Below are 25,328 nucleotides of genomic sequence, written 5' to 3'. Positions count from 1 at the left end.
GCCACAGAGAAATCGGGTTTTCAGGTATCCAACAAATGGTCTAAAGACTATTACAACCACGATGTGTGTGCCTTATAGGAAGTCAAATTAAACGACAAAAAGTGCATCTGGGCAATACGCCTGCCCATCTCACGGAAGGGATCTTCAGATGGCAAATGCGCATGATGAAAAATTATGCACAGATTGCACATTTCTTTGCACCAGGATAAACCTCTTTTAGTTCCATTTTCTGTGACCTTTTTGAAGTATTCTTGAAGTGCAAACTGACATCACGGGTGTGTGTGCGCCGAGTCCTATTCCACCGGCCTCCCCACGCCCACAACACCAGCACACAAAGCAAGCTGTGAAGATGGGGGCGTGGACACAAATGCAAGATGATGTGACGCAACGTTCGCCCCTCCAGTGTCGTTCAACCCGTTCCCTGACAGCTGGAAGAAGTATTTAATTCTTTTTTATTTTTTTTTATTTTTTTATTTTTTGACAGGCAGAGTGGACAGTGAGAGAGAGAGAGACAGAGAGAAAGGTCTTCCTTTGCCGTTGGTTCACCCTCCAATGGCCGCCGCGGCCGGCGCGCTGCGGCCGGCGCACCGCGCTGATCCGATGGCAGGAGCCAGGAGCCAGGTGCTTTTCCTGGTCTCCCATGGGGTGCAGGGCCAAGCACCTGGGCCATCCTCCACTGCACTCCCGGGCCACAGCAGAGAGCTGGCCTGGAAGAGGGGCAACCGGGACAGAATCCGGCGCCCCAACCGGGACTAGAACCCAGTGTGCCGGCGCCGCTAGGCGGAGGATTAGCCTAGTGAGCCGCGGCACCGGCCTAGTATTTAATTCTTCATCTGACAGGAAGCCCAAAACAGAAAAAAAATGGATTAATATACGCAGATCTAAGTTCCTCTACAAGTGGTGCTTTGTAGATTGTAAATATGTTTTTATATCACATCATTAAAACGTTCAGCCTGCCACGTAAAAAGCAGTCACTGTATCTCTGTTTGTCAGGCTTAGAGATCCCCATATAAGCTTCATTTGCTTTAATGAGTTGACATATCAAATTTCCGTATCTCTTGATTAAAGTCAATCTTTTCCTCCCATTCGCGAGTGCAATTCCTGTGCAGGTCTTGGAATTCATGAACGTGTCATGGAGATCAAAATACACTTGGGGAAATGACTAGCTGGCAGCATGAGTCACAGCCGAGTGTCTGACGGCTTCTATCAAAGACTCATCTTCGGGAATTCAGAACGGCACCTGTTGTGATGTCTCCCGCCAGCACCCTCTCACTTGCCGTGGAAATTATGACAACGCTCCTCCAGCGACTGGTGTATGACACAACAGTCAAAGTGACATTCTCTTTGCTCTGTCATCATACCATGTCACTCTACCCAAGGATGTCAGTCTACTCAAGTATTGTTAGACCGAAAACTGTGAAAGCCTTGGGGCCAGCATTGTGGCACGGTGGGTTAAGCCTCAGCTTGCATTGCCAACATCCCGTAGGAGCACCGGACGGAGTTCCAGCTACTCTGCTCCCTGTCCAGCTCCCTGCTGACACCCGAATGTCTGGGCCCCTGACGCCCATGGGGGAGACCCAAACGGAGTGCCTGGTTCCTGCCATTGCAGCCATTTGGGGAGTGAACCAGCAGATGGAAGATCTCTCCCTCTCTCCCTCTCTGTCTTTCTGTAACTTTGCCTTTCAAGTAAACTTCAAAACCCTGCTTGCTGGCCGGCGCCGCGGCTCACTAGGCTAATCCTCCGCCTTGCGGCGCCGGCACACAGGGTTCTAGTCCCGGTCGGGGCGCCGGATTGTGTCCCGGTTGCCCCTCTTCCAGGCCAGCTCTCTGCTGTGGCCCAGGAGTGCAGTGGAGGATGGCCTAAGTGCTTGGGACCTGCACCCCATGGGAGACCAGGAAAAACACCTGGCTCCTGGCTCCTGCCATCGGATCAGCGTGGTGAAACACCTGGCTCCTGGCTCCTGCCATCGGATCAGCGTGGTGCGCTGGCCGCAGCACGCCGGTCGCGGCGGCCATTGGAGGGTGAACCAACGGCAAAGGAAGACCTTTCTCTCTGTCTCTCTCTCTCACTGTCCACTCTGCCTGTCAAAAAAAAAAAAAAAAAAAAAAAAAAAAAAAAAAACCTGCTTGCTAACAGAGATATAGGTATGCTAAGGGCCTTGTGACTACTACAAGGCTGCAGACTGTGTCCTCTGTGTAAGGCCTTGGACACCTGTGTGTCTCAGGCTGTTTCCTTGGGTTGATTCGTATCAATGCTGATTTTTTTTAAGCTGTAATACATTATTAAGAAGACCATAGCCAATCCAGGATTTATAAATGAACAACATTTGAGTAATGAATGACAGAGTGAAAACAATATTTATTTTGCCGGGGGTGGGGGGAGGGCCAGAGAATAAAGCTATTGGATTTACTCTGTTCTCTGTAACAGGACACAGGTATTCTAGATCAAACATTTGTCATTTGTCTCCTTTTCCGCTCCCCTGGGATGGGGTAGGGAAGGATGAGGGGGTGGGGGTTGGAGGGGTTGAAGCAAGCATGGCGAGTTTGAGCTACTGTGAGTTTGAGTCAGGGATCTGTCAGTCAAAATGCAGCAACAGGGCTGGTGCTGTGGCACAGGGGGTTAAAGCCCCAGGCCTGCAGTACCAGCATCCCATATGGGCGCCAGTTCAAGTCCTGGCTGCTCTACTTCCAATCCAGCTCTCTGCTGTGGCCTGGGAAAAAGTGGAAGATGGCCCAAGTCCTTGGGCCCCTGCACCCATGCGGGAGACCCGGAAGAAGCTCCTAGCTCCTGGCTTCAGAGCAGTGCAGCTCCAGCTGTTGCGGCCAATTGGGGAGTGAACCAGCAAATGGAAGACCCCTCTCCCTCCCTCCCTCCCTACTTCCCTCCCTCTCTCTCTCTCAGCCTCTTTGCCTCTCTGCCTCTCCTCTCTGTGTGTAACTCTGATTTTCAAATAAAGCAATAAATCTTAAAAAAAAAATACAGCAACCTTGGGACACATGTTTGCACACTGACATGACAGCAAAACCAGATCCACAGGTAGTTGAAAATGAAACCAATCTGGTGACCTCTACTTTCAAGTTTTGGTTCCAAAACAGTAAGGTTCCCTGCAATCTAGTCAAGCAAACCTTCAGACACTCTCAAGGGGCCGGCACTGTCGCACAGGTTAATTCTCTGCCTGTGGCACCGGCATCCCATATGGATGCTAGTTCTAGTCCTGGCTGCTCCATTTCCAGTCCAGCTCTCTGCTGTGGCCTGGGCAAGCAGTGGAGGATGGCCCAAGTCCTTGGGCTCCTGCACCTGCATGGGAGACTGAGAAGAGACTCCTGGCTCCTGGCTTCCAATTGGCTCAGCTCCAGCTGTTGCAGTCATCTGGGGAGTGAACCAATGGAAGGAAGACCTTTCTCTCTGCCTCTCCCTCTCAAACTCCACCTCTCAAATAAACAAATAAAATCATAAAAAAGACAACACTCTCAGAAGTCGTGAGTAGGGTGCACATGGACTGGTGACAGGGCTTTCTTTGGTCCTCCCCTGCCCGGCACTGACTGTCACTGCCCCACCCCCACCCCACCCAGGTCACGAAGTGCAAGCACCAGTACTCACCAGCCTTGATGTGGACATCCTGACTTCTAATTTTCCCTGAAGGATTTTCAGCTGTGCAATAGTAAGTATTGTCGTGGATTAAGGTACTGAAGCTTGAAGGAGGGAAGGGGAAGATCTGGAGAGTGCCGTTGGGGTGGACGTGGCGGATCCCGGGGACATCGTAGATCTCCTCGCCCGTCGCTAGGTACCATCTGAGGGTCACGGGAGGGATGCCTGCAGCCGGGCAGGGCACCAGGGTCCCCGAGGTGCTCGCAAACACTACCTCTTGCAGAGATGCATTGACGAAGTAGAGGCTGGAGTGTAGGTCTTCAGTGAAAACTGGAAGACAACACGCGAGGCGGTCAGCACAGCGCCTGTGTCCTGCAGCGCCACCAGCCCAGCCTCGAGACGCAACCCCAGAGTCCAGTCACACCCAGTGCAGCCTGAGCATCCCAGTGCAAACACCAGACTCGGAACTAGTCCCAAACCCCAGACGTTTTTAATCTAAGAAAATAGTATCCTTTTTGGAATGGATTTGACAACATCATAGTGTGCTGTGCTAGGCTTAAAATATTAACCAAAATCTAACTTTATGTTGAGATTTTTAAAAAGTAGATCCTAACTGCTTTCATGATTTGATGTTGCGGTTCTTTCCTTAAATAGTTTATTTTTTGAGATAATATACTTTTAATTTACCTTGTATTTGAAGCTAAATAAAGAGTTCACCAAAGAAGCAAAAAGACCATAGGCCAGTGGAAAATAGGCAAGGGCTTATACACAATCAGGGGAATATGTTCAACCTCACTCTTATAAAGTACATGTTAAAATAGTCACAAAATTATCAAGACCATAGTAGTATATAATTCCTATCAATTTGTTTAACAGATTTAACGCAAAGTTAAACTTTCTGAGCACTGACATGACACCATGAACAGATCCACACCATAAAACATGAACAAAAATACTTAAAATATTGCCTAAAAGGACCTGCAAGCTATGGGCATAATGTGCCTAAGAAACGTTGTGTTGAGACTGGATCCCAGCCACAGACAACCCATTAGGTACAAGCAAATACTCCGAAAGCTGACAGGTCTGAAATCCACAGCACTTCTGGTCGCTCGCAGTTTGGATGAGGGATACCCAGCCTGGAGCTCAAACTGCTCAAAGAACACAGCGGAGAGGCTGGTTCGGGATGCAAGGCACCATCCTGACTTCCTGCGGCTCCACACCCGGATCCTCACTTTTCAGAGTCCACTGCGGCCTGTCTGCTCCCACGGCACTGACCACGACTGGACTTTCTACAAAGCATTCTGTATTCATGGACTGGCCATCGCCCCGACAGAGCACCGGCCCCATCCGGACCCGACCCTCCCGCTCGCTCACCTGTTCCCTGGGACACAGGGCCTGACTTCCAGCGGGCCCCGGGAGGAAGAAATCAACCAAGTACCAGATCCACTTGCTAGGATCCAGGTGCTCTGGTTACTAGGAAAATGGAAAACTCTTCTCCAATGAAAGTTGGTGCAATATTAAAAAAAAATCTTAAAGTCGAGGGCAAGAGTTTAGCCTAGCAATGAGGATACCATTGAAGATATTTGTAGCCCACGTTAGAATGTCAGGGTTCCGGGTTGGTGCCATGGCTCACTTGGTTAATCCTCTGCCTGCGGTGCCGGCACCCATATGGGCACTGGGTTCTAGTCCCGGTTGCCCCTCTTCCAGTCCAGCTCTCTGCTGTGGCTCGGAAGGCAGTGGAGGATGGCCCAAGTGCTTGGGCCCCTGCACCCCATGGGAGACCAGGAGACGCACCTGGCTCCTGGCTTCGGATCTGCACAGCGCCGGCCATAGTGGCCATTTGGGGAGTGAACCAACAGAAGGAAGACCTTTCTCTCTGTTCTCTCTCTCTCACTGTCTAACTCTACCTGTCAAATTAAAAAAAAAAAAAAAAAAGAATGCCTGGGTTCCACCTCCAACTCTGGCTCCTGATTCAAACTTCTACCAATGCAGGCCAGAGGGGATGGCTCAAGTGCTCAAGTCACTGTCACTCCCGTGGGAGATCTGGCCTGAGTTCTTGGCTCTCAGCTCAGCCCTGGCTATCAGGCACTTGCAGAGGAGACCAGGTGAAAGGAGCTCTCGGACTGTACCCCTCTCTCTCTCTCTCTCTCTCTCTCTCGATTTCTCTCTTAGCATCTCAGACAGATTTTTAAAAATAAATAAAAAGTATGTCTACCTTAGAAAGCACAATTGTCAGAAAACAGAGTGCCAAAGCAATAATGTGGCCTTACTGACCACTGCTGGCCACAAAAGACAACTTTGACAAAAGCATTCCCAAGTGCACCTGCCTGCAACCCCTGGGTGGACGTCCAGTTTTCCTTCTGGTCTACCTGCCTCACCACTGTGTTGAGATGCACACACACAAATGACGCCATCGCAATCAACTGGCTCATTCTGCTAACATTATACCTAGACCCAATTCCAGATTTTTATACAGGTTGTACAAGTAAATATTAGTGCATGCACATTTTATATCATCTGAGGCTCTGAACGATTTCCCTGATCTTTTTATATAATCCTTTTCTGCTTTAACTCCTACAAATAAGCTGTCGGCAAACCTGTTCACACACATTTGACTTTTTAATCATTTATTGAGCGCTTATGTTTCACTCCGTAACAAATCCTTTGGAGCACCATTCGCGGGAATAAGTGAAACCTAACTTTGAGCACCCAAAAGCTAAACAAGATTGTAAACACACTGAAGATCAGCCATCTGTGCTTATCTAAGAGTTTGTAAAAGCAGATACGTTCCCGTCACATGTTCCTAAGACAGAGAGCAGCCCCCAACAGGGGAGTGAACTTCACTGATGAGAACATCTCCCGAGCGCCCGGTGTGTCCAGGCAATGCTGTGCGGCCTGAGGTGCAAGTTCACTTGCCAGCTTCACACAGGTTCAACGCAGAAGGTGGCGTGGAGACGCGGGGGAATGCCAGCGAGCCAAGTACACAGGGCCGGAAGGTAGCAGAACCAGTTACGGTCTTTCTTTTAAAAAAAAAAATAGATGTATTTATTTATTTGAAAGGCAGAGTTACAGAGAGAAAGATAAAGGGAGAAAGGAATCTTCCATCTGGCTGGAATGGCTGGGGCTGGGCCAGGCCAAAGCCAGGAGCCCAGAACTCCATCCAGGCCTCCCATGTGGGTGGCAGGGGTCCAAGGACTTGGGTCACCTTCTGCTGCTTCCCCCAGGTGCGTTAGCCGGCAGCTGGATGGGAAGTGGAGCAGCCAGGACTTGAACCCATGCTCACGTGGGATGCAGCATCACAGGCAGAGGCTTAACCCACTGCACCACAACACAAGCCCCCCAGCACGGTCCGTCTGATGAGGTTTTTATGATTTACGTTTTATCCCTTTAGAATCCAGTGTGGCAATGTGGCCTCTCTCATGGGGCAGGGACCAGGGGCAGCTCCTCAGAGACTGGGTCTGTGGCCTGCCCTCCTCACCTACTGCTCTCAGTGCTGGGGGTGGAGGAGCTACAGACTCCCAGAATACCATGGGGCAGCTCCCGAGTCTGAGTGAGAAAAGGCACGTGCCCTGTTTGCACGCAGCCCGTCTGCACGATTGGGAAGAAAGGTGGAGAGAAGACCACTGCTGACAACGCCAATCGGATGCGTTGTGCAATAACAAGATTCGATGTCTTAGGATGCAGGAGGTGGGGCAGGGGAGGGGGTCCCCTTCCTGCCACTACAGGGTCCCCGGGCACTGCGGCGAGGCTGGGTGGGCGTAGGCAGCTCCACTCAAAGAGCCAAGACACGAGGCCCTGGCTTGACTGACATCTGTCTTCCCTGTTGCCACTTGCAGAGGGCAGGGGCGGGAGGTGGGGGGCTCTCTTCAGAGTCCCTCTTGAGGGCTAACACCCCCACTCCCAGCCACTGGAAACAGCTGCTGCTGGGCTCTGCACCAGGAGCCAGCCCAGCCATGGGCAATGGATGGTCCCGGTGGGTCCCACGGCCTTGGCCATGAAGGGGCATCGGGCAGAGAGCCCTCTGTTCCCGCCCCACTGAAGATCAGCTCCTCCCTGAACCCTTTCTCCTTCCTCACTCCCCTGCTGACCTGAGAATGCACCCCATACACACACACCCACCCCACCAGCACCCCCACCCCCACGCCTCCCGCAGGGAGCTGTCCATCTCCATCCAGGGGACTCAGCGCAGGACGCCAGCCGAGGCTGTGGCGTCCCCTCTGTGATCACGTGCTCACCGTGTTCATTTTTTTCAACTTTCAGTTGAGTCCTTGAGAGGCACCAAACACTATCCCATGGCAGCCCCCGCCCCCTCGCCAACAGACTGCGAGCAGCAAATAAAACAGATACCACGATGGAAAAAAAAAGGGATTAAGTCCGGGAAAACATGGCTCTGGGAAAAGCAGTGCAAGCGGCAACTCTGACCCTGAACAAGGTGAGGACCCAGGGCTCAAGACTGCCCAGGGCTGGGCTGGGCGGTGGAGTGGACGCCATTGGTCAAAATGGGGGGGGGGGGGGTGCATTTCTTAAAAGCGGGAAATCTCACACGTACTGTTTTGTGGTTTCCCTCTCGGCCATAACTACAGTCGCCAGCAATGCTTCATAAACAGAATATGAAAATAATTGCTAGGGGCCTGCACTGTGGTGTAGCAGGTAAAGTCACCGCCTGCAGTGCCGGCATCCCATGTGGGTGCCGGTTCTAGTCCCGGCTGCTCCACTTCTGATCCAGCTCTCTGCTGTGGCCTGGGAGTGCAGTGGAAGATGGCCAAGTGCTTGGACCCTGCACCCACATGGGAGACCAGGAAGAAGCTCCTGGCTCCTGGCTTCGGATTGGCACAGCTCTGGCCATCTGGGGAGTGAACCAGTAGATGAAAGACCTCTCTCTCTCTCCCCCTCTCTCCCCCTCTCTCCCCCTCTCCCTCTCTCTCCCCCTCTCCCCCCCTCTCCCTCCCTCTCTCTCTCTCCCCCTCTGCCTCTCTGCCTCTCTGTAACTCTGCCTTCCACATAGATAAATAATAAATAAATCTTTTAAAAAAGAAAAGAAAAAGAAAACGATTGCTAAACAAGAACCAGTTCTGCTCAGACGCGCAGGTACCGGTTCCATGCCGCAGGTTCACCCTTAGTAATACTGCGGCGGAAGCACTATCATTTCCCATTTGAACCTTGCTAGAAGCTGACATTACCCTAGCATGCCGTTGGACTGAGCTGTCACTCCTTGTGGCTAGTTAATTGCGTGTCACACTTCGTCAACTCCATGGCAGCAATTCGAACTAAATAAAACTCGGTCCTATTTGGATGGATCCTCCTCTGCTCTGAAAGCCGCTTGTTAAGAATAGTCAAGTCTTTGAAAATGTGATCTATGTGTCTGAGCCCAATTGGTGCTGCTGTAATGAGATACCCACGGCCGGAAAACAGGTCAGTTTGGCCCCTGATTTCGGCTGCTGGGAAGTCCAAGGAGCACGGACTCTCCACATCCGGTGAGGACCCTCCCATCTGCGTGAAAACCCAGTGTAGACGAAGCAGGCTTTGGCCCAGCAGTCAAAATGTCCACGCCCCCACATCCAAGTGCCCAGGGCGGAGTCTCGGCCCTTCTCCTCCTTTCTGCTTTCTGTGAAGGCACACCCTGAAGGCAGAGGCGGTGGTTGAAATGACTGAGCCCTGTCACCCCCACAGGAGACCCGCATGAGTGTCTGGCGCAGTTTCAGCCACTTACATGCATCTGGGTAACGAACCAGCCAATGGGGTTCTCTGTCTCTGTCCCCTCACCAAGAAAAAAATGGAAACAAATCTCAGCAGAGAATCAGCAGCGAGCAGGAAGGGTGCCAGGGGGAGGTGCCAGGCTCACATATTTAACTCATTTTTTTAAATTATTTATTTGAAAGTCAGACTTGAGACAGAGACAGAGACAGAGACAGAGAGAGAGGTCTTCCGTCCACTGGTTCATTCCCTAGACGGCTGTAAATGCCAGAGCGGGGCCAGGCTGAAGCCAGGATCGAGAAGCTTCATTCAGGTCTCCCATGTGGGTGCAGAGCCCCAAACACTTGGGCCATCTTCTGGTGGACAGGAAGTGGAACAGCCAGGACTGGAACCAGCGCTTATGTGGGTGCTGGCATCTGACTGAGGCTTTCCCACAATGTCAGCCTCCTGGTTAACCCGTTCTTGCAGGGATCACTCGGGTTCCAAGAGGTCTGACAGTGCACAAGCATCCCTGAGGGATCCCGGGACCCAATCACCTGACACTAAACCCCGCCTCTTAAAGGTGCTGCCACCTGCGTCAGCACATGGACCTCTGGGAAATGAACCACATCTGACTCAGACATCTACACGACATACCGCGGCACTGCATGCATGATTTCCTATTGCAAACCATATTCAAGGCATTCAAGGGCCAGGATTCTTGCTTAATACTTCAGCTGTGTCGTGGGCTGTCCACATCTCAAATCAGAGAGGCTGATTTGTGTCCTGGCTCAGCTCCAATTCCGGCTTCCCTGTGTGCTCCCTGGGAGGCAGCAGGTGAAGGGTCAAGTCCATGGTTCTCCGCCACCCACGTGGGAGACTGGTACCGAGCTCCTTGCTTCTACCATCAGGCTGACCAGCCCTGGCTACTACATGCATTTGGGGAGTGATCAGCAGGTGGCAGATCTCTCTCTTTATCTCTGCATTTCAAATACACAAATACCACAAATCAATTTAAAAAAATTCTAAGAGCCAGCTTAGGAAGTTAGTTAAATGACAACAGGAGCAAGCATAAGTTAACCTTCAATCCTTGTGGTTAAAGAGATAAGGATTCCTGGGACTCCCCTCTCACACCAGCCTCTTCCCTTCCCACCACTGAGCTTAATCATGAAAGGTAAACCCAGTCTCTCAGATACAAGTCAGACGGCCACGCGCAAGAGGAAACCCAAACTGCACTCCAACAGCTTGGGTTTCTTCATCCAAGGGTCCATCCGTCTCTGTGTGCGTGTGTACGCGTGTGCCTGTGTGCGTGTGTGCCTGTGTGTGCGTGTGCGTGTGTGTGCATGTGTGTGTGTGCATGTGTGCGTGTGTGCCTGTGTGTGTGTGTGTGCATGTGTGTGTGTGAATACCTTAAAAACAGCCACAATTTGATAAAAGAAAGGCAGAATTGGCACAACATTGCTGTGCAATCCAGGGCGTAAAATCCAGGGGCACAGACACGAGCGATGTTTAGGGAGGAGCTTGGCGAGATCATGGCTTCAGGTGCAGAGGCCCCGATCATTTATATCATGATGACAGACAGAAGAACCAAGGCCCCAGTGACAAGGAGGAAGGCTACAAAAATGAAAGAACGTTAGTCCATGGTTCGGCTTTCTTTAGAAATTCAAACATAGAAAGGAGCACTACAGGAGAAATCAGCCAGCAAACAGCGATGCAGTCATTTGTAGACACGTTTGTCGAGCACCTGCTATGCACCAGGCCTGTGTCACTTCCTGGAGACGCAAATCTGGAAGAGCCCGATACCACACAAGAGGTGCGAGGGCAATGCAAAGGGACCGGCGATGCTTCTGCTCTCTGAGAGTCGGGACAGAATTATTCAAAACGCGATAGACGCACAAGTGATGGCGAAATTGGTCCAACCTGGCAGGGAGGGGGCGCACCTTCCCGGGGAGGGAGAGCAAGCGCGTTTTGGCAGAAGGCACGGAACATGTCAGGACCCCGAGGGAAGAAGGCGCTGGGTCACAGCAGTTTCAGTGCACGACGAGAGGTGGCACAGGACTCGAGTGCAGCTTCCGTCTCTTCAAGTCCACCTACCCTGGAGGAACCAGGTCAGCACCCAGGAAGTACCTGGTGCCATGCCCCACGCCTGGGCTCACACCAGCGAGCAGGGCGTGAGGGCTGCTGAGGTCCAGGAGTGCACGTGCAACTCACAGACCGTAGCAGAAAATCTAGGGTGCAAGCCACATCGGGCATCGGGCTAAAAGGCGCGTGCATCGTCCTACGGACAGTCGGGTGTCCCACGCCTCGGCGTGTGCCTGCCCGAGAGCAATGAGAACACAGGACCACGCAGAAACTCACGCACGCATGCTTCAAGCAGCACCCCGATAAGACACACATACACACAGCCCACCAACTGCCAGAGAAACCCCCAAAACCTGGCTCGTGCACACACTGGAACCCCCCCTCAGCGTGTGGGTGGAAAAGGGACCCACACAGGAGATGCCACAGGAGGGGAACCGCAGGGATGGGCTGTAGGTTTGCCGTCTCTTGGGGCTGGGTGTGAGTGGGAGGGGGTGATGGCTACAACGCACACTGTTTCCTTGGGAGGTGACGTAGGCGTCGGCAGGTTGACTGTGAGGAGGGCTGCCCACGTCTGTGGATGAACTACAGGCGGCCGCTGAGCTGCAGGCATTTCAAACGGATTCCATTTGTGATATGTAAATACATGTCAATAAAGCCGGTCTTAGAAAGTTGGGATTCACTAGAGGTTTCCACACAGAACCATCGCTCTCCCAGATTGGAGTCTGAGAAAGGACACAGCAGGTAGGCTGGACGAAAAGACCAGACACGAGAAACCTGGTTAGGGTAGGGAGGTAGAGAGAGACAGGCAGGGTCCTGTGACTGCAGACGGGTCTGACAGGATCCCGCCAGGGTCTGTGCAGGCAGGAGGTGTGGGCCAGCAGACTGTAGAACAGCACAGCGCCTGTGGCTCCTGCACGCCACACCACTGGCAGAGAAGCTCACGTGGGGAGAGAATGGTTCATGTTTACGTCAGCCAGGGTAGAGAGAACTCCAGGAGATAGAGCACCCAGAAGTGTGGCACCCCAACAGCGGGCCAGATTAATCGAAGCCATGCTTAAAAATACTCCTTAAGGAATCAGATGGATTCCAAGTAACTTAATCTCATGACAAACATCAATACCCATGAACAGAAGGCAACAAACTCCAACAGCCACTAATGTAAGATCACCCAATAAAAAACTGTATATAAACAGGAAAATCTATCCCATTGCTTAGAGTTAATCCATTGACTAAAAACAGGCACAGACGTGAGAGATGATAGAATTAGCACACGTGGACACCAAACCAGCAAACATTTCCCCAAAATGTTCAAGACAATGGGGAAAGACGGAAAAAATGGCCAAAAATAGCCAAAATGGAATTACTAGGTCTTAAAATGCAAATCTGAAATGGAAAACAGACTTGAGATACACAGTGAGTCAGACTTGCCCGAGGGAGAGAGCAATTAGAAAGTGCACAAACTGTAAAACAAAGCAAAAGTGGCCTACAAACAACAAGCAGCAGAACTAGTGAGAGCTGGAGCGGTATCATTTGCCTAACACACACGCGACTGGAATTCCAGGGGAGGGTGTGGAAAAGGAACCTGCAGAATGAATATTCAAAGTTCTCAGAAAGTCAAGGCACCTGGACGCCAAACAGGCAATCAGCCAGCACACAATACCTGGAAGAAACGTGGGAAAACCTCCGCAGGACTCATCACGATCCTCAACTAAAGTCACAAAGGAAAACAACCAAAGGCAGACGTGAGGATGCAAATAGCAGCAAATTTCTCATCAGAAACAGTGCACAGCCCTCTGGGATAAAAACTCTCAGCAAATAGGTATAGCAGGAGTAGGTTTCCGAGTGACGGAAGCTGGATGGGGCGGACTCACAGCCAGCGTACACGTGATCACATGAACCACTGGCTCAAACTCACCAATTAAGACGCAGAAATTCTCAGACTGGACAAAACTCAAGACCTATTTGCTATCTAGGAAAAATCTATTTTAAATGCAAAAAGCTTCGTAGATTAAAAATAAAAGAAGATGGTGTCACGCTAACACTACTCCAGAGAAAGTGTGAGTGATCACGTTAACTATGACAGCAGATGGCAAACCACAGGACACGTTGTTGAGTGAAATTCAGCAGACACAGAGAGACGAACCCTGCATGGTCCCCCTTACCTGGGGGAGCCAAATTTTTTTAAAAAGGAATCAAAAAGGAAATAAATAGTTATGTGTATCAGTTTTGCTGCAAATACAGTGTTTTGTCAAGCTTTGTTTTAATTCCTTGTCAAATTGATAGGAGTACAGTTCTCACGATCTGTGACTATTTTAAAGTTCACTGTGTATGCACGAAATTGACGTCTTTCCATTTGACTACTGTGAAGGGCTCTTGCCTGCATTCCTGCTGAACCACGGTCTTTCTGATCTGAGGAACTCTATTGGGTGGAGCCTTAAGCCTTTGACTACAATGTAACTTTTAAAAGTTAGCTCAATAATTAAAAAAAAATAAAAGTAGGAGAAAAGTAGATTTCAGGAGAAAGACTATGTACGTGAAGCAAATCTGCTAGAAGTGAGACACTCACATTCCAAAGAGAAACTGAATCCTCTCTCTCTTCCTCTCTCTCTTCCTCTCTCTCTCTCTCTCTCCCCCTCTCTCTCTCTCTCTCTCTCTGTCTCCCTACCAGGACAAATCGCCTTTAGAGCAGTCTTCCACTGAGACTGTGGCTACCTTCTTGCATGTTGCTATTGAAGAACTCTGCAGAGTCTGACCTAATCTTGTGTCCCTTGCTGACCAGGGGCTAGCCACACGGCTCTCTCCAGTGTCTGGGGCGAGGGTCCCCCTTCTAACTCAGAGCTTATGTTGTGGTGCAGTGAGTTAAGTAGCCACCTGTAGCACCTGCATCTCATGTGGGCCCAGGTTCAAGTCCTGGCTGCTCCACTTCTGATCCAGCTCCCTGCTGATGCACTTGGGAAGGCAGTGGAAAATGGCCCAAGTGCTTAGACCCCTGCCACCTGTGTGTGTGGAAGACCTGGATGGAGTTCCTGGCTCCTGGATTTGGCCTGGTCCTGCTCTGGCCATTGCAACCATTTGATGGTAAGCCAGAGGATGGAAGACTGACCAACCCATCTCTCTCTGTAACTCTGCCTTTCAAATAAATAAATAATAAAAAAAGATAAAAGAAAAATATTATAGCATATAAATATATATCATAATATATGCAACCAAAGAGATTCCTTTCAAGATGTAGTACTTGATCTGTGTTTCATAATCCCAGTTCCTTCACCCAGGTGCAGAGGGACCACAGAGACGAACTCTGCGAAGAAGCCGTCCGAGGTATCGTCAGCGCGCGTTTCCGCGACTTTAGGTACTTTGTGAAGCAGCTTTTGCACTAATTTGGCAACACGGAAATACGAAGCTCGGTTTCTGCCGTGTGTCTTACAAACCTCTGGGGAGGAGAAGGAAAAGCTGGAGTTCTACCCCAACGGTGTCTACACTGTGTGCGGTAGGCACCTGCCTTAGAGCTCTCCCACTGAGCAGACCAAGTCCCTTCCTTTGGATGAGAACCACTGTCATTTACACCAGCGGGGGGAGCGGGCCTCCTCGAGAAGCACACTCGCTCATGAGCACGACGTGCGGGGGCTGCCAAGCTCCAGCATCGATAGCTCAAGCTCAAAGGTTGGAAGCGGCACGGAGTGGCCGACGAGCTGGAGATGCAGCAGTCACCGTGGGACTTCCCACCCCACCGAGCCACAGCCATGGAAGCCGAAACATTCGGCAGCAAAGAGAGAGCAAGTGGATGAAGGAAGAGGGCTGGGAGCCCGGTCGAGTAAGGAATTACACGTGAAGAAAACCATCAGAAACAAGAGAGTGGGCGATAAAGCTGGCAGCCTCGCGAGGTCAGCAGAAGCACTTCCTGCACCGTGGAAGGCAACAGCCTGGAGAAGAGGAATAAATACAAAATCGCTGTTCCCAGGCACGCAACAAGAGACAGCAGCAAGCCACACAGCGAAGGCAACAAACCGGCAAACCAGAGAGAGAGGAAGATGAAATTTGCAGGAGGCAATGCCATCGTCTGTTCTGTGATCCGAGAACAAAATCAGCTACAACCAGAGATGGCAATGGCAGAAAAATGGCCAATCCAGGTTGGGTAATTAACCTCTCAGCTGCGTGGTTAAGTGAACGCCCTGGGACTGCAGGATAAAAGATGCCATCTTTTTACTTCTCTGCCTTGACCAAGGTATTGTTAAGCATCGCTTTCTTCCTCTGGAATCTCACTACGCTCGCTCCATTTCCTAGTTGGCGCTGCTCTAGGGACAGAGAGAAATCTAATTGTTAAAGTAATTTCTCTTGTCAGTTATGTTTTGGCGAGAAAATGGATGACCACTGTCAGAGCTGTGAGTGTGCCCTAACTCATCCGTGGCAACGATCGTGAGCGCGAGGAAGATTCTGGGAACGGCGGCTGCAGACTGGCTGGGCTCTACAGCCTGCTGGTCCTCCCAGGGCTTGGCCTGAATTAAACACCTGCTCACTGCTTCCTCTAGCTCTCCCCAGGATGTTAAATCTCGGGCCGTCCACCCGCGGCTCTCATGGTCTCCTGGCTGCCTTCAGCTTATCCTTCCTCTTTGTCCTTGGAGGAGTGGATGAATTCTGTCGCTACCATTCCAGTGAGGTTCCAACGGTAGGATGCAGGAGCAGGCATGAGGTATCTGGTCATACCGACACTGCCTACTGTGTTCCAACCATAGGATGCGGGAGCAGGCACGAGGTGTCTGGTCATACCGACACTGCCTACTGTGTTCCAACGGTAGGATGCGGGAGCAGGCACGAGGTGTCTGGTCACACCGACACTGCCTACCATCTCCAAAGTGCTGATGGGAAAACCCGTGTCTGGGCTCCAGGTGTGAGATCCCACAGAACACTGGGGAACACTGCACAAAACTCACCTGACCTGCCCACCATCTGCACTTCCCGTGCGCCTGGCCCATTCCCGCATGGCCACCCTTGCATTCTCCAGGCGCGTGATGATGTGAGTCATCGCTGAAACCTGCGTGAATTGGGGGCAACCAACAGGCTCTCACAAGCAATGTCCCTGTTTGCACAGCACTGAGGGCACCCTCAAGGCAGTGGATGCTTCGGGACACCTGAAGTCAGGCCTCCATGCAGCTAGCAAGGGCGTGCCTGCGGGAGCAAGGTGCCACCATTTGGAGGGTTCTCCGTGGCTGAAACCTGCTGTCCAGTTTTGGCCTAGGGTGCATGGAGGCTGAGGGCCTTCCCTCACCCGGCTGAGCTCCGGGTGCCCAGGCACAGAGAAGGGCATGGGCCAACCCGGAATTCAATTCCCAGTACGTCAAGCGTGACTCATTCTGATAGTGCAGAAGTAGAAATTCAACCTCTCACGTCTGTCTCTCAGGGAGCTACAGGGAGAACAGTACAAGCAGAGAGAGAACAGTGGGCGGCATTCAGGAAACAGGGGTGCAGGAAGGGTGCAAACCACGAACTCCCGGAGCCGACCTGAGGGTCATTCACTCCAACCGGCAGAGAAAGGACTCCCAGGGAGAGGTTTCCAGGACAGAGACCCCATGCGTCTGATGTAGTAAGAGGGACCTGAGTCCCCTTGCAGAACTGGGCAGAAGAATTAGTAACAGATGCAGGGAGAAGTAAGTAAACAAAGCGGATGCTGATTAATCCCCGGGAAAACACAAAGCTATAATAGGGAGCAAAGTCTTCATGGGAGACTTTGTAGCTAATATTTGCACAGTCATAATCATGCGAACCCTCAGTATTGACTTAACCCCCAAGGCAGGATGGTTATATGAAGAAAAAACAGCAGAAGAAGGGGAGGGCATTTGTAGTCAATAAAATTAAGGTAAATCCATATTGAAACCAAAAGAGTAAGCATTTCAATCTAAGCTGAGTATTTAAAAACAGAGATCGGGGCCGGTGCCACGGCTCACTAGGCTAATCCTCTGCCTGCAGCGCTGGCACCCCGGGTTCTAGTCCCAGTCGGGGCGCTGGATTCTGTCCTGGTTGCTCCTCTTCCAGGCCAGCTCTCTCTGCTGTGGCCCGGGAGTGCAGTGGAGGATGGCCCAAGTGCTTGGGCCCTGCACCCACATGGGAGACCTGGAGAAGCACCTGGCTCCTGCCTTCGGATCGGCGCCGCGCGCCAGCCGTGGCAGCCATTTGGGGGGTGAACCAATGGAAGGAAGACCTTTTTCTCTGTCTCTCTCTCTCACTAACTCTGCCTGTCAAAAATAAAAATAATAATAATAAAAAAAAAAACAGGGATCGGGACGCTAGAATAAACAGTTTAAGAAGGAAGAGAAAGTACAGAAAGCAAAGTCTGTAAGGGAGTGTGCCCCGCCCAGTCCACGTGGCGTGGAGCTGGACAACACCCAGGGGCCCTGCCTGGAAGCTGGAATCCGGGGAGAGGAAATTGTACTTGCAGGAGTTTCAATAAGCACACACTTAGGACCTAAAAAATAAACCTGTTGATGGAGCCCTGGTAAACTGCTGCCCCCACTTCCCCATCCACGTGGCTGTGCCTCCCCACCTAGCTTCCCTGAAATAGCACACCCCGGGGGTTCCCGCACCCTCATGCTCGGGACAGCGATTCTTCCCCACATGCATCCGTACTTCAGGAGATCGGTGCACACATGACCAGCCTGTCCCAATCGTGAGATACTACATCTTTAATCTAAGAGCCACGGGCCACCCCCATTCTCCACAATAGCTCCAAGCAGACAAGGCTCCTCCGTGGTGTCCCGTCTCCCTTCACTCTCATGCCCACCACACCAGGACGTCCTGTGACTGTGCCTTCCATGAACACCAGAATCTGCCACTCCCATCCCTGGCCCGTTGCTTGTCCCCTGCCACCATGGTCAGCCCCGTGGATGGGCACAATATGCCCGTGGGTCTTCCTGGCTGCACTAATTCACCAGAGGCGTCCACACAAAAGATGTCAGGGCATCTCTCGCCCCCACGCAGACTTCCAGGGCACAGTCACTGCTCCTGCATGATCTGTCCTCACTGTTCTGGCTGGGGCATCACCTACATCCACCCTTTGCTGACCCCACTCCTGCCATGCTGGCCTCCTGTGCTGCCGGGAGCCATCCTTACAGGTCCCCATTTCTGGGTCTGCCTATCTCCAAGCTGCCTTTTCCCCCAGAACCACCAGACCCGCTCCTTTGCCATGTCAATCTCGCCATTCCACCTGCTCCTCCGCCATCTCAGTTCCACCGTTCCGCCTGCTTCTCAAGGAGGCTTGCCCTCCTCATGCTCACTCAGCCACTCCAGCCTCCCACCAGCCCACCTGCGGCTGCTCCCCAGAGCACCTGCTGCCTTCTAGTCCATTTACTCTCATTTTTGTTAGAATTATCTGTCCTGGCAGCCCCCTAAAATTTCAGTTCTGTAAGAGGAGGCAAATTGGTTGGTTTTATCTCCTGATGCAACCCCTTGTCCAGAACTCTTTCCATCCCATAATAGGATCTCGGTAAAAACTTTCTGAATACATGACTTTTGGACCAAATTCCACCAGGTATAAAGAAGTCAGTTTCCGGGACAGGTAACAGTCTCAAATGAACGGCTCACAGTAACTGATTCACAATGCTACTCGTCCGTTTATAGAGCACCTTAGCCGGTCCCGAGCCTGTGCCCCCACCATCTCATTTCATCATCCGAGTGTTTATTGCTGCAGATCGCATAGATGAGAGGTTCGGCCCCAGAGAGCAGAAGGGGATTCATTGCCCAGATCCCCCATGGTAGGATCTGTGCAGTACAAAGAGGGGCTCTGCTCCCCCTTTCTCAGCAGCCGTGGGTCCCCAGATGACATTCTAATCTCCACTCGCAGAGTGTGCAAGCCTCATTTCTACCAAGAAAGTACCACCAAGTGCACTATTAAACTTTATAAGGCTTTGGAATGAGCTCCAGGAAATACTCAGTGTACCTAGCCAAGCACATCTTCTTATGAGAATCTTCAGTCACTACTCGGCAAGTGTTTAACAACGTGGTTGAGAGCTGATCCCCCGGTTTGTTTGTGGGTGATAGAACATTGATGAGTCACCTGCCAGGGCCTGGCTCGGGGCTACATCTCCATCCTCAAAACACACCTCAGCCGGCGCCGCAGCTCACTAGGCTAATCCTCTGCCTTGCGGCGCTGGCACACCGGGTTCTAGTCCCGGTCTGGGTGCCGGATTCTGTCCTGGTTGCCCCTCTTCCAGGCCAGCTCTCTGCTGTGGCCCGGGAGTGCAGTGGAGGATGGCCCAAGTGCTTGGGCCCTGCACCCCATGGGAGACCAGGAGAAGCACCTGGCTCCTGCCTTCGGATCAGCGCGGTGCGCCGGCCATGGCGGCCATTGGAGGGTGAACCAACGGCAAAGGAAGACCTTTCTCTCTGTCTCTCTCTCTCACTGTCCACTCTGCCTATATAAAAAAAAAAAAAAAAAAAAAAAAAAAAAAAAAAAAAAAAACACACCTCACAGGTGGCTGTGATGGCCCTTGTATTGCAGGTGAGAATCCACATGGGCTCTGAACTCTGCCGGTGCTGGGATTAGGTCGTGGGCAGTCACTGAAGCACCGACCGGGCTTGGGCTCAGGTTTTGAGAATGGCACTCCCAAAGGGTATTCTTTGAGCAGAAGCACACACCATTCCTTAAAGGTCAGAACCCCCAAGTTGAACACCCTTGATCCAAACACTGTTGCAGGATAAGGATTGAAGATTCCCTGGCTTCCTGTCCATGGCTAGGCACCATATGGTTTTTGAAAATCATTCCAAAGCCGCGTCCTTTCTAGTCCCTTGCATCCAGAGAGGTGGAGCCTCATCAAGGAGGTCCTTAAATTACAGCTGCACAAAATCAAAACAAGCTGTGCCGATGCAACGTCTTTGATGACAGCATCGAGCTCCTCCGTTTCTTGTTTTGTTCTAGAAAATTCTAACATGGGGCCAGCACTGTGGCATACCAGGTAAAGCCGCTGCCTGCAGTGCCAACATCACTTATGGGCGCCAGTTCGAGTCTGGCTGCTCCACTTCTGATCCAGCTCTCTGCTATGCCCTGGGAAAGCAGTAGAAGATGCCCAAGTCCTTGGGCCCCTGCACCCACGTTGGAGATCTGGAAGAAGCTCCTGGCTCCTAGCTTCGGATTGACCCAGCTCCAGCCTTTGCGGCCATCTGGGGAATGAACCAGTGGATGGAAGACCTCTCTCTCTCTGCCTCTGCCTCTCTGTATCTCTTTCAAGTAAACAAATAAAATATAAAAAAAAAATTCTAATGATCTACTTCCCCAAATTTTGTCCCCAGAATTAAAAGGATGACCCTGGATACTCAACTCTCAGAGCGGTTTCCACCGAAGACCTTCTCTAGGCCCAACTCTGCGGTGAAAATGCAGCACGGCACCCAAGAACAGATTGGCTCGGCCACAGTCGCTCCTCCAGAAAGAATCCCGTCATCCTCGCCATGAGAGGCTGCCGAGAGGGTGGAGCCTGGCCATTCTCAAGGCGGCCGGACGCGGCATCAACCACCCCAAACCCATGCTCTAGAGGAGGCCGTGAAAGGGAGCTCTTTATTCCACACTGGAAACGTGACAGGACTTGGACTTGACACTCCATCTACAGAGACACCCTTTGGCTCAGCTCCTCTAAAAGGCAAGGTTGGGGCTGGGGTGGGACACTGCCAAAACAACTCTGCAGAATGCTTTTAAACCGAAAGGAGGGAGACTTTTCCCATTTGTCTTTCATGAAGACTCCTGCATATAAAACCGACTTGCAACACCTGAAAGTGATCACCGGGACGTTTCAAATTAAACCAACCCAGGATCATGGGTTTCCGGGGGGGAGGGGGGACTTGGAAACAGCACCAGCCACAGCCTTTGATAAAAATCAAATGGGATCCTGAAAGCCACATCGTCCTAACCTGACACAGCAGCATCATGAGGCCATAACGCCGCACAGCGTACGGTCTGTCAGGATATCCCGAGACCACCCGCCCAGGAGGGTGCCCTGTGGTCAGGGTCTGGCAGGCGAGGCCGTTCCCAATGCAGCAAAGCAGGATGGGGCGGGGGCTGGAGCAGGTACTCTCAACTCAGCTCCTCATCTGTGGCGTCTTCATTTGCTTATCCTGGAGTGGCTCCCTTGTCATAGCAACAGCACTGTGTGTGCAGCTCACGCCAAGATTACTAAAGGCCAACATGGACACAGTTAGTGAGTCTAGCAACATCAGAAACATGTTTGGTCAATGCCAAGCTCTGACCCCAAGGCACCAACACAAGAACCATTTTAATGTCTACATGGGGCTGGCGCTGTGCCATAGTGGGTGAAGCTGCTGTCTACAGCACCAGCATCCCAATATGGAAACTGGTTCGGGTCCTGGCTGCTCCTCTAGTGATCCAGCTCTCTGCTGTGGCCTGGGAAAGCAGTAGAAGCTGCCCCAAGTCCTTAGGCCCCTGAACCTACATGGGAGACTCAGAAGAAGCTCCTGGCTTCATTGGTGCAGCTCTGACCATTGTGGCCACTTGGGGAGTGAACCAGTAGATGGAAAGTTCTCTCCCTCTCTCTCTCTCTCTCTCTCTCTCTCTCTGTGTGTGTGTGTGTATGTGTGTGTGTGTGTGTGTGACTCTGACTTTCAAATAATAAATAAATCTTTTTAAAAATGCTTGCATGTTTGAACTAACCCTACCCACTTAAAAAGTTCGGGAATAATTTTGAATCACGTCTGTAAAATACAAGCCAGTAAATTGGAACCGTGACAGAAGCAACAACTGGAAGCTTCGGTGAGGAAGGTACGGAAACCTGCGCCGTGACATATGAACCTTCCGAGGACGTATTTAGCAGTGAGCCTGAGCCGGGCGTACACAGTCTCTGCACTGACAGAGTTGGACTGCTTTAGCCTTGCCTTTTCCTATTTTTATGAGTGGCTTCAACACAGGTAAACTAAGAATGGCGAGGGCAGTATTAGCAAGAGGTCACTGCCGCTGTGGCAGGTGCTGTGTCACCTCGCCCAAAGCCTCCTCCTCCCTGCCAGGCAGGTGCTCTGTCCCCTCCCACAGACCAGAAGGCTGGGGCAGATCATTGAGATGCCCCAGCTCCCGGGGCGGGTGGACATTCTGCCAGTTTACGGGGTTTATGTGACCAAATACCACGGACCGGGTGCATCAAGCAAGAGGCACCTCCTGACCCGGGTCCCAGAGGCTGAAGTCCAAGTTCAAGGTGTTAGGAGGTTGGTTCCTCCCCAGGCCTCTCTTCTCAGCCTGGAGGGGGCAGCTGCTCGTCTCTTCCACGTGTCTTCTCGTGGTCATCCGTCTGTACACATCTACATCCCAGTCCCTGGGATTAGGACCCACCTACCAGCCTCGTTTTCACCAAATCACACGTGCAACGTGCTGACATCTACATTCCGTCAGTGATGAGGGACCGGCAGCGAGGACTTCAACGTGACTTTGGGGGTGGGGGTGGGGCGGTTTACAACTTTCAGTCCACAGCGGAGGGAAACACACATGGCGGAAGGAGCAGAGTCGACCGAGGTGGAGGGCAAGTGTGGCGGAGGACTCCGGGGAGGCTTCCAGGAGCAGCAGGACCACACTCCTCCAGGGCACACGCGGGGACCCCATGACCTCACCCCCTCCGAGGCGCCTTGCCTGGCTGATGGGAGCCAAGGTCTCATAATTAATTACATGTTACATCTTTTCTCCTATTCTCAGTTAGCTATGTGTATCAAACTGGAAGATTGTAGCTTGAGTCTGAGATAAGGCATAAGAATGACAGAAACAAATGCACTCTTCGAGGGGACTGGAAGCACGGAGAGGACAGTGTCTGTGGGCACCGGGCTCTGGGCCTGCACCAAGGACACAGGACCACTGCTGCCCTCTTCCCCCAGCAGCTGCCTCTGCCTGTTGGGGCTGGGTAAGCTCCATGGGTATCACGGGCCAGGCCTGCACACACTAGGACTTGAGGGGTGCACACTGACGGCCACCGATAAAGACAGGAAACACACCCACTTCTCCTTCCGAGACCTGAGAAACTCGCTCTGCAGCTAACAGCTCCCTGCCACGGATCAAGAGGCCCAGGGGCACAAAAACTGCACCCGGCCCTGGGAGGTGGCCACACGGGGCCAGGTGGCCACTGTCCTCGTCTGCAGTCCACAGGTGCTGCACGCACAGGGAGGCAGCGGGGAGAGACAGAGGCTAGGGAGGGCAGCGGCGGGGCTGGGTTCTGATGCTGGGATCTCCGGAGTGCCTTTGAGGAGCAAGCTGCCTGCAGTTCAGGTCCCCCCATGCACTTTTTCTTTCTTTGCAGAGACCGTACGTTGGAGATGGGTTCTCCACTGGCGACTCTGTCCCCCAGGGAACCCTGGGAGAGGTCTTCAGAATGGTTCCTTATCAGCCCCGGGCTCTGGGGGCGCCCAGGTGTTCAACAAGCAGAGGTCAGAGATGGCATCAGACATAGTAAAGGGCACAGGACGGCCCCTCCTAGAAGTAGCCACCCAGCCCAACGTGGCCACATGCCACGGTTAAGACACCCTGCATTGGTGGGGCCCGCTTCGTGGCCCAGAAAATGAAGCCACAGCCCGCAATGCTGGTATGCATCTGGGAACAGGTTCGAGTTCCGCTGCTCTGCTTCTGATCCAGCTCCCTGCTAACGCACCTGCAAGAGCAGCAGCAGATGGCCCATATGCCGGGTCCCCCTCACCCATGTTGGAAACCCAGATGGAGCTCCTCCTGACTGTGGCCCGGCCTGGCCCAGCTCTGGATGTGTGGCCATTTGGGAAGTGAACCAGCGAGGGAAGATCTCTCTCCACCCTATAGCTCTGCCTTTCAAATAACTACATAAATCTTGACGAGAAAGCAGCCCTGCATAGACTATAACGCCCAAGGTTGCGGACCTTTCTCCCTGCTTCCCCGTGAGCCACTTACTGGAGAGGCATCTGGGAGAAGGAAGTGGCAGTCGCCCCCGCTCCTCTCCCCCTTGCCGGCACCCGCCTGACTGCGGGGCGTGTGCCCCTGCTCTGCGCCGCGTGGCAAGGCCCTGCCTGCAGACCCAGCAGGTGCTCCAGGGGCTCAGCTCAGCCTGGGCCTGGGGTTCCGTGTGAGGAAAGTCACCGTCGCCACTCATCAGCAGTCAGCGACTGATTCTCAAGCAGACGAGGCACCTCCCTCGGATGACCACGCACTCCAGGTATGGGAGCCGCTGCAGGAGGTGAGCCTGCGTCTGCCTCTGGCTGTACCCAGATGTGGTGTCAGGGCCAGCAGACCAGGGCTGGGCAACCCGTTCTCGAAAACCTCTGCTGGGGAGAGGCCGCAGAAGGGCTGGTCCACCCGTGACCGCCCTGTGAACAGCATGTGCAAGGGCAAACCACGGGCGTGTGTGTGTCTGTGTGTGTGTCTGTGTCGGTGTGCATGTGTGTCTGTGTGTCGGTGCGTGTGTGTCGGGGTGTGTGCCTGCATGTGTGTGTGTGTCTATGTTTCTGTGTGTCGGTGTGTGTGTGTGTCTGTGTGTCGGTGTGTGTATGTTGGTGTGTGTGTGTCTGTGTGTCAGTGTGTGTATCTGTGTCTGTATGTGTGTATGTGTCTGTGTGTCTGTGTGTGTGTGTCGGTGTGTGTGTGTCTATGTGTATGTGTGTGTGTTAGTGTGTGTTTCTGTGTGTGTTGGTGTGTGTGTATGTGTGTGTGTGTGTATGTGTGTGTCTGTGTGTGTTGGTGTGTGTGTGTTGGTGTGTGTGTCTGTGTATCTGTGTGTATGTCTGTATGTGTGTGTATGTATGTATGTGTGTGTGTCTGTGTTTGTGTCTGTGTGTGTCTGTGTGTGTCTATGTGTGTGTGTATATCTGTGTGTGGTTTCCTGGTTATGAATACAAGGGGACTGCAAAAGTTCACAGAAAACAATGAAATTAAAAGATGAGTTTATTTTGGCAGTGCAAAAAAATGTGGGCAATCCATGCATAGTTTTTTCATAACAGGGATTTTCCATGAACTGTTGGGAGACCCCCTGTATGCACAGATTTTAAAAACGTTTAT

General features: G+C 52.1%; 1 protein-coding gene across 3 annotated transcripts in view; it reads right to left on the bottom strand.

The window, feature by feature from the left end:
* Positions 1–25,328, bottom strand: part of DSCAM (DS cell adhesion molecule) — a 718,036-nt gene that overhangs the window by 593,718 nt on the left and 98,990 nt on the right. For all 3 annotated transcript variants that reach the window (XM_089330520.1, XM_070071799.2, XM_089330521.1), the window contains exon 2: positions 3,602–3,919. In XM_089330520.1, coding sequence (XP_089186646.1) covers positions 3,602–3,919 — 318 coding nt within the window. The remainder of the gene's footprint in view (positions 1–3,601; positions 3,920–25,328) is intronic.

This window comes from Oryctolagus cuniculus, chromosome 4 (genome assembly GCF_051225735.1).
Source record: "Oryctolagus cuniculus isolate XC-2025 breed Fujian yellow rabbit chromosome 4, ASM5122573v1, whole genome shotgun sequence".
Taxonomy (NCBI): Eukaryota; Metazoa; Chordata; class Mammalia; order Lagomorpha; family Leporidae; genus Oryctolagus; species Oryctolagus cuniculus.
The sequence above is the reverse complement of the archived record's forward strand: the minus strand, read 5'-3'. Positions and strand labels throughout refer to the sequence as shown.